The sequence below is a fragment of the Fusarium tjaetaba genome (genome assembly GCF_013396195.1).
Source record: "Fusarium tjaetaba strain NRRL 66243 chromosome Unknown NRRL66243_c0000360, whole genome shotgun sequence".
Classification (NCBI taxonomy): Eukaryota; Fungi; Ascomycota; class Sordariomycetes; order Hypocreales; family Nectriaceae; genus Fusarium; species Fusarium tjaetaba.
Window position 1 is genome coordinate 59,006 of NW_023501556.1, and position 14,782 is coordinate 73,787.

Genomic DNA, 14,782 nt, shown 5'->3' on the forward strand with positions numbered 1-14,782 from the left:
TTGACTGCCGTTGTATGTAAATGGGTAGCTTGCACTCGGCGGTGAGATTCATAAGCGGGAGTTACATTAAGCGCGCCAATCATGATAGCTTCAACAAAGTCGACCAAGAATCAAGCAAACTACGTCACGATATTCATAGTTTACAAAAGGCCCGACAACGTCTCAACGTTACATAAAAATCAGGGTCGAATGCAACTTTCCCCCGCATTTCAGGCCAATACCGAACAAGATCTGCATAAACTCCCGGGGCCGTCGGAGATGAATATAAACTTTAATGCTTCCTTGGGTTCCCTTGATAAAATGAAGGTTTCCTCCTTTTTCATCTTTGTTTGGTCAACGACAGTGCCACGATGAAATTCCTCAGCGCTGTGACTAGTGTGCTAGCTCTTCTGCAAGGCGCTGATGCAGCGACTTGGAAGGACTACAAGCCGCAGAGTCGCACGCCCAGTTCGTGTCCTGATTATGTTGACTATTCGCAGAAACCGCACAAGCCGCTGTCTTCTGGCAAGTTAAAGCTACCGTTTATGAGACCAAGTGAAGAGTGCAGAACTTTCAAGAGTCCAGCTGTTGAGGTGCGTCTACAAATGCGTTGATGTGAGATCGCATGGCTGACGTGATGGTAGAAAGTCATAAGCGACATCAAGAAGCGCGTCAAGAACCCTGATCTGGCGCGTCTCTTTGAGAATACCTTCCCATCGACGCTAGACACGACGGTCAAGTATTTTGACGCCAAGAAGAATTTGGCATTCATCGTCACGGGTGTAAGTTCTTTTCTTGTGGATTTGAGAATGTCGGCTGATGAAATACACAGGATATCACGTAGGTAGAGATGTCTCTCTCACAAAATGACGACTAACCAAGAACCCGCAGGGCACAATGGTTACGCGATACGGGTAACCAGTTCGCGCATTTGTACAAGCTTCTGCCCCAAGACAAGAACTTGAAGGCCCTCGTCAAGGCTATCATCAACACTGAGGCGAGATACATCTCCGAGTATCCGTATTGCGGTATGCGCAATTTCAATTCGACTAAAAGAGAAGATGAACTAACTGAGAGTGCTAAGGCTCCTTCCAGCCGCCACCTGAGAGTGGATTAAGCCCTTCAGTCAATGTATGAACCCCCGGAAGATGTTATATCATAACTGGTCCGCAATGCTAACGGGTTGAATAGGACTATGCTACACTTGTTACCGTCAATCCGTGTGGTCTCCCAAGACTCTCATCTTCTTCCCATACTCAAGCTAACGCCATGGATTTATAGTCCAGTCGATAATCAGACAGTATTCGAGTGCAAGGTATGTCACCGCACTCACAGCCTACCATACAATTTGGCATTTACTAACTACCTTCAGTACGAACTTGACTCTCTGGCCGGCTTCCTCAAGATTGTGCGATCATATTATGATAACACCAAAGACGCCTCTTTCATGAATGACAATTGTGAGGCGTAAGACTCCTGATGTTCTCGCTAAGTTACTGATAATCGACAGTCAAATCTGCTATGAAGCAGATTCTTCGGGTCATCGACGAGCAATCTCAAAGCACTTGGGCCGAAGATTGGTCTTACATCAGCTACTACAACTGGACTGGCCAAGCAGGCTCACTGTCACCACCAGTACCCAACAGCGGAAATGGTGAACCCAGGCTAGCCAATGGTCTCGTCGCTTGCAGTCATCGTCCATCAGACGACTTGTCTGTCTTCAACTACATCACCTCCGATAACGCCATGATGTCAGTCGAGCTTGATAACGTTGCCGACGTATTGGACAAAGTTGGAGGCCAAAATAGCCTTTCCAAGACGCTACGTGGTCATGCCGAGACGATTCGAGACGCAGTTTGGAACCATACTCTCACTGCAAATGGTATTTTCGCTTATGAGACTAATGGATACGGCGGCCAGTACATCATGGATGATGCCAACGTCCCAAGCCTTGTATCCCTCCCATATCTTGGCTTCCTCAAGCGCGACGATCCGACATACAAGAAGACCAAGTCTGCTCTTTTCTCACGAGCGAATCCTTACTACGCTGTCGGAAAGACATTCAGTGGAATTGGTGGACCGCACGCGAACGCGACAAACCCATGGCCTATGGCACATGTCTCGGCTATCTACGGAACGGACGATGACAATGAGATCACTGAGCGACTCAATATAATTTTGGAAAATACAGCTGGCCTTGGATTGATCCATGAGAGTGTCAATATCTACAACTCCTCTGTTTTTACACGCCCGTGGTTTGCTTGGGCCAATAGCTACTTTGCTGAGATGGTCCTTGACTTGGCGGAGAGAAAGCCCGGGCTGATTTTCAAGGACGACAAGCCATATGTCATCTAGAACGCATCCCCTAGAAATACTACAGATTAGTGTTTATCCGTACTCAATAAGAATAACTATTCTCAGTTTACCACCCAAAGGCCTTGTCTGATTCAAACATCGAGTGTCAAGAAGGAGGTAGAGAAGGGTTACAACGAGCCGAAATGGTTCGACGTGTCTCAAGATAGCCTTACTAATTTAACCTTAAGCAAATGGGTTGATCTCTAATTTCTGTAGGTAGTAATAAAGTCCTCGTGCACTGTGGGTTTAGATATCATTTCAGACGAATACTGAAGTATGAGTGAGGCTCAGCAGTGGCCATATGCGAGATAGCACAACACAAAACATTACTAACAGCTTACACGGCCTTTGATTGGGGTCCATTCGCAAGGGTAACTGCTTTGTCAGAGTGGGCCGATCTCTAGAGCGAATGGGATCAGTGAAAGAAAACCAATAATGCGCGACTATCCATGAGGCGGCCGACCAAATGGTAACAGTGGCCAAAGAGATAGCTCAGCTGGCATCGCTTTAGCCATTTTAGAGCAGTCGGCGGAGACAAAGAAAAATACCTCTTTCTTAAAAAGGATGGTGCGGAAGAAATGCACCGTCGGATATGCACGAGCATGAAGCGAAAACTCGTATCGGTAGAAATGATATCAAGTTCATTCACCGACAGCCCGACCTACTATATGCCCTCAACTATAAAGCCACTTGGGTATACTGCCATCCCACAACAATCCAAGCTTCTCAGGACTCAAGTTCAAAGCTCCCACCGATTCATACACAATGCAGCTCATCAACCTCTACGCCCTCACCGTCTTCGCCACATCAGCCCTGGCAGCAGACTGCTTCGGCAACGGTAACAAGGACATCGGAAAGTTCATCACAGCCTACTGGGATGCTCGTGAGAGAATGTGCAGTAACTCTGGTTGTACTTACCAAGAGGCTTGCACTACCTCCGGATCTTTCACTGTCAAGGGTCTTGGTGTTGACACTATCCTGAACGTCGAGATGAAGCGCAAGAACACTGGTGGCAAGAAGGGATTCAAGGATTGCTGGGTACGTATTTCAACCTTGCCTGATAGACTATGCTCATTAGTGTTACGACAGGACGCGACTGAGTATGTGATTCAGTATCTCCATTTGACTTGTCTAATTCTTCTAGGGACATTATCAACCAGTGCCCCAAGGGTGGTTCGAAGCAGTTAAGTGGATCGTGGGAGGCCAACGGTCAGCTTTATCAGGTGAATGGTTATTTCTCGTTCAACTGAGAGCAAGATTTTGCGTGAGGCTTGATTACGTCTCGAGAAGTTAGAACGGCTTGGCTCTCCTCTCCTCACACAGCAACTTTGGGGGATGCATGATAGGAGAAGTTCATGACTTATAAAGTAAGACTTAGCAGGTGTGTTATCTCAATAAAAGAAGTTTGCAGCCAAGCCTTCATTTTGATCTTCTGCTGGAGGTGATTGAGTTATATATTGAAGTTGGAATTTCTGTGAGGCAGCGAGGCTACCTTTGAGTAGGAGAATGGTCAACTGATGCCATTATTTCATCTTCACATCTCGAGGCTATATAGCAAAGTTTTAGAAGACATTCAACCGGCTTGGCTCAGCTGACATGCATGCATCTATTTTTAGTAGCATTTTTCGTTCATTATTTGTGGCTTATCAACGGAGTTTTGTTATGCTTGAATGAAGCGTAAAGCCAAGACAGACGGCGCGCGCACGACCCCTGCAGTAGGTATCGATAAGGGAGCCAAGGTCCGCTAATTGCTCTTTTCATCTTCATGTTGGTCGCCGTTTGTTTGTTGCATATCGCAATCTGGCTCATGTTACTTTTCCCCTCGCCGGTGTCAAAAGACTCGTCTTACATTCTTACTCACGACTATGCCAGGTTGATTTGGATGCGCGTATCGACCCAGTTTGTCTACGTTCTCCGAGCTCATATGCGATGATCAGGCCATCCTCGTCTGGCGGTTCTCCCTTTACGGCCCGTCACGCATGCGAGATTTGCAGGTAGGTCAAGTCAAGACAAGCCAATCCCCGCATCGATAGTCTATGCACTGTGTACCATTTTTGACAGCTGAACTGACGACTCGATTCGACGAAGCAGAGAGCGAAAAGTCCGGTGTGATAGGGCTTTGCCAAAGTGCAGGTTTGTTCCATCCCATCCCAGGCAAATGCAGTCCAGTGCAGTCTATCACCGTACCTTTTCCACTGGAAAAAAGGTGACCGTACGTAGGATCAAAATGTGGAGCTGACGCTTTGGCCTATGTCCCGCAAAGACGATGCGACCGACTCAATCAACCTTGCGGGTACAGCCCGATTTCTCAGCGTCGTACTCGCGATGAACAGCTGCAGGAGCTCCAGGAGCGATTGGCCAAGACCGAAGCCCAGCTCGCTCTTGAGACCCCGCGGCCGAGGAGAGGTTCTATGACCTCTCATTTACAGCCACCGTCGACCACTACTGCACCCGTTTTGTCATCACGTTGGCCAGATGGTCTGGGCTCTATCACGCCAAACACCAGCACCCAGGACCAACTTGCGACAACAGCATCATCACGTGTATCTAGTCTCCCCGGATCTGTAGGTCCGTTCACTGGCCGCAATCCCGTGGAGCTAGACAGCCACCGAAACATGGGTACGGCTATCGACCTGCCGACTAATAGCTCACCCATGCTAGATATTGATCTCTTTAACCCAGGAGCTGACTCCAATATGGCTTTCGATTGGTGCAATCAGGTGACAGCCCTGGAACCGCTGGATAACATACTACTCACCCGCCTATCGCCGCGATCTCTGGCTCATAGTGGCACCGAAGAGGAAATCTCGCACGCAGAACTAAACTCACTGCACAAGTACTACTTTGAATCCATTTATTTCTCCTTTCCCTTCTTGAACCAAGACCGCTTTGCGGCAGAATCGATGGGAGGCGGTCTTGCGATAAGCGCTCTCATTTACGCAGTCGCACTCGCTGGATGCGCTCATTCTTCCACTTCTCAAAGCAAAGAGTCTGCCTGCTATGTATTAGCAAGAAACTATGCAGAGAAGTGCGAACGAGATGGCCAGTTGAACGAGCTCAACTTATTGCAGGCCCTACTCTTCATCGGAAGATATGAGGCTATGGTTGGGAAGCTCGAGAGGAGCTGGATGACCCTGGGACGTGCTGTTATGTTATCCAGGCTGCTTGGACTGCCCTACATGGACAAGCGAAATGAAGGCGATGGGCTTCAGAACTCTCAAAGCCATGATGGCTCTGGACTGAACCTGCCTGAAACGACTGATCAGGTTCTTCTGGAGGAACGAAGAAGGACCTTCTGGGCTTTGTACATATTGCTCAGTTACGTCAAGACACGTACTGGATGGCAATGCATGCTCAGCGATATAAAGGTAAGATAACCCTGATCAACTATCTTGGAGTCCCTCGACGCTAACCTCAAACCATCCAGAAATTTTACATCAACCTCCCATCACCTGGTCTGCTGAGATCAGATCTAGTCCCGCTCAAGATGCCCTATCTCTCAGATATAGAGCTCGAGCCCAGCACCGAGATCTCATCCTATGCAGGATGCGTCCTGATGGTAGAGCTGGCCCTGCGATGTTTTGAACATGGACAAAAGCGGACTTCGGAGAGCTTCTGGGATGGCTACTGCGATCTTGTGAAGAAGATAGACGTCCTTTTCGGAATGCTGAAACGTCACCTCAACGCTACATCTATCCGAGAGGACCCCGTTGCCTTCAGCCTATATCTAAATCTCCGTGCAACTGAGATATTTTCCCATGAGTCGGCCATTGCGCGGAGCGAAGAGCAAGGTCTACCACCACTGATGACGGCTGAGAGTCAACGTCGTGCCACGGCAGCTGCTTTCCAGATATCGACCGCAGTGCGTCTCAATCTTCCCTCGCCTGGGAAGACCGAAAGCGATATTATTATGCTGCAAGCCATTTTCATCGCGTGGCCGCTTACTATGGCCTTGAAAGCATTTTATCGTGAACTGATGAACGGTTGTAGCCGCGACGGTATTAATGGCGTTGTTGCGTCGTCGAGGTTACTATTTGCTGCTCTGGACCATATTGAGGAGTCAGGCGGACATTGGCATCGCAGCGTCGCGCATGTTGAGAGGAAGCTTCAGGAATGGGAAGAGAAGAATAGTTTCAACTCGCTCACCTTGTGATGAATAAAGTTCTGGTCTCGGATGACTTCTGGTTTGGGACGTATTAATAGGCCTGTTAAGCTTAGAATTTATGGAAATGAACGTAACAGTTTCACCTTTGATCTCTTATAACCACTGAGATTTCACAAAGTGTTGTCTGAGTTCTAATGTCTATTACCTCTATCCTTCTATCTGTCTATCGCAGAGCTTGTTTCAATCCTTGATCGTGTACTCTGGCTGACCAGGTATACTGTGAATGCTGGTCTCCCTTGAGGCCATGATATCCTGCGCCAGTGTTGTCCCATTCATGTTGTTCAGTTCCGTTTCACTACCAGCTAAACTCTCTAGACCCATAGTCTCGGCAAGCCTCTGATGATTCTTTCCTGTTCCCTGCCAGTAGACCCCTGATCCTCCAGTAAAAGTTCCTAGTTTCCGGGAACGATTCGATGGTATTGCTTGGCCGCCTGATTGGTCCTCGCTTGTGAGTAAAGTTGTAGACTTCAGGTTCGTGAGCTTTCGAAGGAGAGGCCGGACCGCTGTAAGAGCGACCACTATGACCGAGATACAGATTTCGGCAGTTGCCCAGATGTCTAAGAATATGTCAGAGCTAGATCTGAGATGGTGTCAAGATGACTTACATATAGAAATGGCATTATCAACATATACCATGGTTATAAATCTTCCAACGCTGACAGCGATGGTGACAACCCCCAGACTAAAAACAACAGCTAGTCCAATCTTCTTACGCGTTGATGTCATTTTAAGGGTTGCCAGCAGGGGGATTGGGTATGCAACATCTAACTGAGGGTCAGAAACTGAAGTAAAAAGCCCAGCGGGCCATGCAAGTCGTGACTTACTCAGGACCTCGGATACAAAGTTCATAGACCACAGAAGCCGCATAAGGGTCATGGATGTGAAGGATGTGCATTTTTGCTCTCCTTTTGCCCTAAATATCCCGTCAGCGGTGCCCTAGAGGTTTATGAATACAGACTGACCAGTTGACAGAAGGATCAGGCCCGCACCAAAACCAATCACAGAAGAAAGTGATGACCGCGAAGGATGCCGTGACGCCGGCTAGACAATAGAGTGCAATGCGCATTTTTGGCTGTGTAATTGGAACGAGGTTGAAGTAGAAGGCGATGATGCTGAATTTCGGAAAGTATATGCCTGTGTCGAAGAAATGATTTGTTGCGAATCGAATCTGAAAACAAGAGAGAATAAGTATACAAGCCGGCTGGCACCCTGACAAACGAGAAACAACATCCACGTTTTGTTAGCATTAGACGCTCACCTTTCTGATAGCGACATTATCTATTGTGAAATTATCCATCGCATCCATGGAGTAGGTAATCGTGTCGCAAATCAGCAGACCCTGGCAGCACAATAAACCAGCGATGAGCCAATAGTCGGCTGAAAACAAGCGTGCCTTTCTCATGACCACGCGGACATAAATGCGACAGGCGACTGTTATGTAGGCGAGGGCCATGAAGGACCACTCGAAGCCCTGAAGGTTCAGCATTTCTCAATCGTAAAACCAGAAGGTAGATACGTACCATGACAGCCCTACTGGATATCATACTGGCGATATCCCGTTGAAGGGAATCGGTCGTTTGAGGAAGAAGCTATGCAGGAAGTACGGTCACATCACGCATTAGAGATTCAAGAAAACAGGAAGAGGTTTCCAGGAAGCCAGCGAGGGGCACACAGTGATGCTTATCAGAGCCTAACATCTGGTGCTAGTTGCTAGCACATCATGGCGCACGCCACCATAACCAGGAATAGAGTTACCCGGTCCCAATCATGGAATGCCCAAGCCGCTTTCGAGTGAATATTCCCCACTATAACCACGGGCGAAGATTACGCCAAGCAACGAGTGTCAAAGCGCAGACACCATCGAAGACAATGGCTTTCTTCTGTTGAACAGCATGTCCCTTCAACGACTTGTCCCTTATGGATTGAAGATAGTAAGCATACTCTGGCAGTTCACGGGAAACGAATCACGGAGGATCGGACCAAATCAAATGCCGAAATGAAGTATCTATCTATGATGCATCTACGGGCGAACTTCAGGCACCAGTAAAGTCAAAGCACAGCCCTAGTTACAGTGATGCGACCTCCTTAAACCCGGCCGTCCACTAATCACTTGGGAAAATGCCACACAGTCACGCTACTTGTCGATCGCGCGAGTCAAGAAACGTCAAGCAAAGTGCGCGGCTTGCGGATGCCAAGCTCCTCTATTGGACTGGCGCAAGCCACAGCGCTGGGATTGACTTAGGCTCTCCGAGTCCAGTGACTGGGAATTTGGGATGGCTTATTTAGTGACGTATAAGAAGGGTACAGAATGAAGCAATGATATCCTCTCCCATTTACGGAAAGAAACATTGTCTTTGCAATAAGCTCAAGGCTGTCTAGGTTTATCCCATCACATATATCTAAATCATCTCCTCCTCTATTCAACATCCATAACAATACCTTGAGAGACACAAATAAGCGCGGCAAACTTGGGGATAAATTAAAGATGGACTCAGAAGTTGCTGGAAAGCGATGTCCAGCCCCAACTCCTTGAAGATCCAGTTTCGTAGCTCGGCACCAATCATGCTATCAATGCCGTAACTTGCTCTTGAACGCCCAGAGCTTTTATCGCTGAATTTCTCCGCATCGAGAAGAAGGACCCGGGCCAGCTTGGAGACAAAATGGTCACGCACCAGAGAAATAGCTTGCGTAGGCGACTCGGCAGCCTTAACGCGGTAGAGAATCGAGCCTGCTTCTCCACCAACGTGATTCGCACCGTCTAGTCGATTCATAGTATCAAGGAGGATAGAGAAATGGTGGTCCGCGGCCCAGAAAGCATCAACGTCACCCTCAGCCTGCTTGCTTGCTCTGTGGAGCCCTGCAGGGTCAAGGCCGACGACGAGATGGTCAGATTTAACGCTGTGATCTTGCTGACCCTGTTGCTCCAAGATTGACACCTCGAAAGCGTCCAGGAGAGCCTCCCCGTCAATACCATACATGCCCTTACGGGTGAGCGAATTCTCGAGGTTCAGGTTTTCGGCAACTACTCCCACGCCAAGAACCATGGGGAGAATGACTGCACATGCAGGTTTGCCCTGAGAACGGAGCAGGCGAGCAAGCGCATCCTTGTACAAGTTTGCAGCCGCATAGTTACCCTGAGCGGGAGTTCCGAGAATGCCAGACACAGAACTCGTCATGAGAAAGAAGTCCAGAGGTAGTTCAGCTGTTGCCTCGTGTAGGTTCTTACTACCGAGGACCTTTGGCTGAACGGATGTTGTCCAGCTTTGGTAGCTCATATTCTGGAATAGGCCGTCCTGCAACAAGTGTTAGCTTATCTATGAAGGCGCCAAGTAACCACAACTCACCCACAAGACCAGGGCAGCACTCACAATACTGCGTAGAGGCTTATCGGAGGGTATCGAGGCGACAGCTCTCTCAACAGCTCCTTTGATAGCCGCATAGCCTCTAAAGACCTGCACCCGGGCACCTCGAGCTTCCAGATCCGGGACGCAAAGGGCAGCCTGCTTCGAATCCGTTCCCGAACGAGATAGAAACCCGAAGTTCCGCGCTCCTCGCTTCATTATCCATGTGGTCAGGCTACGTCCGAGGCCACCGAGACATCCCACGAGGATGTAAGTGGCATCTGCGTGCAGCTCAAGACGTGGAGGGGTGCGGGCAACGCCTACAGTGCCACCATTTGTATGAGTTATGATGGTTTCGCTGCTGTTCAGGGAAGAGGCGAGGGTGAGTGAGCTGTTGATGTCCGAAATCCTGCTAATTGCCAAAGGTGGGACAGGGAGTGAACCATTGTACGCTCGAGAGGTCGGTCAAGGACCTGGGGCCGCTTGAAGAGGCCAATGAAGTTGACTGATAGGTAGCTTGCTCCGCGAGAGGCAGACGCAGAGTCCAAGGACGAGCCTGAAGGCGTCTTACCACAGTTCACAAATCGTGACAAGACCGGCATATTTCTCCATGACTCTTATGAATTTCCGGGCTCAACTGAACTGCCCGAGAACACCACATCGATTTCGTATTCATGCAGACTCTCGGGAGTATAGTCAACCAAAATCTGGTCTCTAGAAAGGTCAAAAGAACTTTGTAGCTCTTCAGCCTCGATCGTTCCCGACTGCGACGTAAACCCGGCCCCCGAGCGCTTTCCTGACTCGGATCGCGGCTCCTCCAAGGACTCTTGAGCCGGGAAGTACAATAACAGACTCTTTCGGCTCCACCTTGGCAAGTGTCTCGAGACCGTAGAGAGCAGGGCCATAGTACATTGGGAGACCTGCGGTAGCCTCATGATCCTCAAAGTCGTGGAGCTTCTGTATAAGACACTCCGGGACTCACTGAAAGTTTGACAGCTTTCCTGCACTAAAGGCCACCATGCGGTCGCCTGGCGACACCCTCGTAACGGCATCCCCGGTCCGTGTCACGATACCAGAAGCCTCATGGCTGAAGTCAGGGCCAGGAGAGGATCCCAATATGACGGCTTTGTCTTCGTCGGTAAGACCTGTTGCTATCACTCGGAACTCGACCTCGACAGGTTGCAATGCCACCTCGTCAGCGTTACCGTGAGAGAATACAACTTTTACAGAGTCGATTATACCGTCCAGTCCGGCTTCTGGGTTTAAGGGCTGTGACTGGGTCTCGTCTTCAGTGAGAGCGTATCTCTCGCTGATCTTGTCGAATGGAACAAGTCGGTTAATCAGGAGCTGGCTGTCGCTGTAGCAATTGGTCAGTCATCATGGTATTGATGTCTAAGTTGTGAGCTAGAAGTGTTATATGCAGTTGAGACTTATGGCTGTGAGCCTATTCCAGCAGAGGGAACCTAGGTTTTCTCAACCAGGCGAGTTCAATAAAATCGGTAAGTGATAGGTGGTTCTGGATGCCTCTGGCAAGTGAGAAATTCAGCCTCGAGACAATCTGACTATAAGGCTGTACAGGAGTGACGTCTTCCAAACTCCGCGGTATAGCAGCCTCATAAGCAGTGCACTGCATACTATTGATCCGCGTCAGGACCTAGCCACTATCTGATTGTGGGCATTGAATATCCTCTGGCCTCGGGGATCGATCCAGGAGAAGGCCTTCACATTGGAACTTCCCTGTAACTGAGCTTGCGTTGGCTTCCAAACAACGACATCTTCAGCGGTCACGGGAATAGCTCCGAACTTCATGGCGCTGGCTCAACCAGTCCAAATAGCGACGATCATGAGCTGAAGGCAAGAGTCGAGAATGGCTGGATGAAATGCGTGGCGAGACTCATCCTTCATAACAGACGTCTTGATGTTGGTCGTCGCCTGAGCACAATATGACGTGCCATCAAACTGGATATTGCCCATGTCTTGGGTTGTAAGCCCGTAGTCGAAGCCAATCTTTTTCAAAGGCCTGATTTCTGGCTCTTTCGAAGGAGCCGCCGATAGTTAGCTGGCCAAGGATGTCATGGCGTGGGAACCTTGAAGAGCCATGCTCCTTACTCTCGCGAGACTCAGCCCAGAATTTCTTGGCTTTGTCCCACTGATAAGGGGGCAGATCAATAATGAAATGGCATCTCCGAGAGTTAATATTTCCAGACGGAGAGAGTTCCTCAATCGCAGTGATGCGTTGCAGATCGATGGGATAGTCGCGAAGGAACAGCTCACCGGCGAGCTTGAGCACCTGCTCGGCGCACCTGGCACCCCGGATGAGATTTGGTAGATACTGAACTTTGTCAGCGCTCAGATGGGCCTTGAAAAATTTGCCGTACAGGTCCCGATAGAGCAGAGTGAGGACCGATCTCGATCAGTGTGTCGATTGCCATATCCTTACAGGCGAGAGCAGTCTGCACGGCTTGGTTGAAAAGTACGGGGCTGGTGAGGTTGGCCTGCATTATATGCAACTGCGACAAAGAACATTGAATTTCAAAAAGAGCTGCATACCAGAGCATGATTCCCAGTTCACTTCATTCAATTAACGAGTACTAAGCGTTTTGTCGCTTCGCCAACCTCTGCTAGTGACGGAACTTCTGCTGGAGTCCCATCACAAAGACTACTAAGCAGCTGAGCATCAGAGAGATAGTTACCCAGTCGCGAATGTGAGATTCTGCAACGAATTATTTTGCTCCAAGTCAGTCTCTTTGTTCGTTTTCTGCATCCATGAGATAAAGCGCATTTGTTCCCCCCCCCCAGAGGAGTTCTGGAATTGACGATTGCGAGGATTCATGATAACGGAGAGCTGTATTATCATCTGGATTGAAAAATAAAATTAATGATAACGACTATCATTTCATACACTCCCACCAGCTTCATGTCTGTTGTGGCTTCGTGGAGTGAATGTCAACAATGATCTGTACCCTCTGGAGAAGCTGTTAAAATCGAGATGGCTTGGATAATGTTGGCAGAATATAGAATTATACCATACATGTCTATTGAGACAATGTAGCTGATTGCTAGCCATAATTCAAATTTGGGTTGCTAACATACAGGATAAGAATATTTGTGAGAAGTGCTGGCAAAGGTGACGTTGGTAACCTTGAGCATCATATTTTTCGAATAAAACTTATAACACCAGACGGTGTGCTCCAGAGAACCCCCCCATTAGCTACTACTTACCAAAACTTAATGAGTATTCGATCCTTGCTGCATCGTTAGAATCTGAGCCAGCACACAGCTCATCATGCCAACGTTGTGAGCGCCGCAAAGCTCTGGCTTGGCTTGGATTGTCAAACCAGCCTTCAACCCAGGCCTGCTTACTAGGCTGTCTATTAAGAAAACTTTGTGTTGGAAAATTGGGCCTTCCGTTACTGCGCTTGGGGTACAAGCGACGATCATCGAAGAACGCCCAGGCTCGTTGACGATATATGTTGCGTTGGAGTTCTATGCCGACCTCAGAGGAAAGCTGGCTGTAGATTGGTGACGCGCGGCTAGTGACACTTTCCGTGGAACAAAGTATGCCAGATTTGTAAGGGTACTCGTACTTCTGTATATACCAGGTTCTAAGACGCTTTCTCAAGGCTTGCTTGTCGCGTACATCGGACATGTCATGACTGAGAAACTCGATTAGGGGACCAAGTCCAAATCGAGCAAAGCTGCCTTCGACCTTGTTTTCATCCTTTATAACATAGCCCGCTCTGACTCGTTCGAGCTGTCCCATCTCAGAGGCATAGATCTCGGGGTTGATGAAGAAAGTATCTGGAAACAGTAGCCCAGTCTGAAGCGAAGTGGAAGCGTCTGGGAGCCATGCATTGCCGCATTGGGCAAACATGGCGCAATAAAGAGAGCAGACGTAGGTATTAACACACTTAATAGCCTCGTGTTCGGCGGTGTCAAGTTCTCGCTGAGGGAGCCTGGACTGGGTCGCGGCCAAAGAGGTCTTGACCCTGCAATTCAGCTCATAGAGTAAGAATGCCTTTAAGAACCTATGTACCTCTGTGTCTTTGAGGTTAGATGCGTTGAATCTGGCCGTTATCTTCTGCCCATTAATCATGATATATCCTTCGGTCATTGGAATCTTTGACTCCAGTGTCTGTGGAAGACAAAGATAATCCCTCGGAGGATAGGATGAAGTAGCCTTGGTGACATAATCCTCGATGAAGATAAGGAGTTGACTGTGTAGCGTGTTTAGCTGATCGAATAGCTGACTGAACCGCTGATCATTGTGATCCTTGAGGGGGTTTGGCAGCCGATGTTTTGACCAATCCAGGATATGCTTATACATGGAAGATTTGCAGGAGTTCTGAATGAATAGGATTGCCATGGCATCCTGAACCATCTCGTCGTCAAAGTCAGCAGCGATCAAGCTTCGGGCGATGTATCTTTCATGTGTGTGATATTGCCGAAGCATCGCAGGAGAGGCTTGAGTGAGAGAGGAAACACACCGTTTGGAGCGAATGTGAACAAGGATTCTGAGGCGCAATTCTGCGGGTAATCTATCGAAAGGATCCATAGTGGCAATCTCTGCTTCGGAAACCGAGTCGAGGTTGTAGATAAGGGGCGTTCAGATTGGCTGCAGCTTTAAGGAGAGAAAATGGATGGACGGGACTGAATGCACCTTTGATTGACGATAATTTTAAAGAGAAGAAGAGGGTTTATAACGGCCCCAATAAATATTTATTACTCAACTCTAGAGTTAAAGATGTAGTGTGCTGTGACTCATTTCTAGAATAACTTGTGCAGGCAGAAGAATTGTTCCTACTGATTGATTGCTGCCTAAAGCTTATAACGTCTCAACAAGACATATCAAGCCAACATACTAGAAAATTACAATTTAACTTCTGCTTTTAGAAGGCAATATGTGCTAACTATTATAGTTAATTTAATAAGAGATCTATAG

General features: G+C 48.4%; 4 protein-coding genes across 4 annotated transcripts; 2 read left to right on the plus strand and 2 right to left on the minus strand.

Annotated features, from left to right (window-relative positions):
• Positions 1–350: 350 nt before the first annotated feature.
• FTJAE_12815 (DUF1237 domain protein) lies at positions 351–2,334 on the plus strand (the record flags this gene model as incomplete). The annotated part of the gene is made up of 9 exons (XM_037345898.1): positions 351–572; positions 624–761; positions 812–819; positions 871–1,007; positions 1,064–1,110; positions 1,171–1,199; positions 1,261–1,294; positions 1,352–1,439; positions 1,490–2,334. The coding sequence occupies 9 exons, from the start codon at positions 351–353 to the stop codon at positions 2,332–2,334; spliced, it is 1,548 nt and encodes a 515-aa protein (XP_037200170.1).
• A 765-nt stretch (positions 2,335–3,099) lies between these two features.
• FTJAE_12816 (uncharacterized protein) lies at positions 3,100–6,487 on the plus strand (the record flags this gene model as incomplete). The annotated part of the gene is made up of 6 exons (XM_037345899.1): positions 3,100–3,372; positions 3,424–3,434; positions 3,479–3,557; positions 4,207–4,328; positions 4,634–5,702; positions 5,762–6,487. The coding sequence occupies 6 exons, from the start codon at positions 3,100–3,102 to the stop codon at positions 6,485–6,487; spliced, it is 2,280 nt and encodes a 759-aa protein (XP_037200171.1).
• A 192-nt stretch (positions 6,488–6,679) lies between these two features.
• Positions 6,680–12,341, minus strand: FTJAE_12817 (polyketide synthase; the record flags this gene model as incomplete). Its single annotated transcript, XM_037345900.1, has 11 exons — positions 6,680–7,056; positions 7,105–7,263; positions 7,324–7,412; positions 7,462–7,667; positions 7,758–7,970; positions 8,020–8,088; positions 8,968–9,792; positions 9,844–10,249; positions 10,823–11,197; positions 11,928–12,172; positions 12,219–12,341. The coding sequence occupies 11 exons, from the start codon at positions 12,339–12,341 to the stop codon at positions 6,680–6,682; spliced, it is 3,087 nt and encodes a 1,028-aa protein (XP_037200172.1).
• Positions 12,342–13,054: 713 nt separating this feature from the next.
• Positions 13,055–14,395, minus strand: FTJAE_12818 (uncharacterized protein; the record flags this gene model as incomplete). Its single annotated transcript, XM_037345901.1, has 1 exon — positions 13,055–14,395. The coding sequence occupies one exon, from the start codon at positions 14,393–14,395 to the stop codon at positions 13,055–13,057; it is 1,341 nt and encodes a 446-aa protein (XP_037200173.1).
• Between the last annotated feature and the right edge of the window lie 387 nt (positions 14,396–14,782).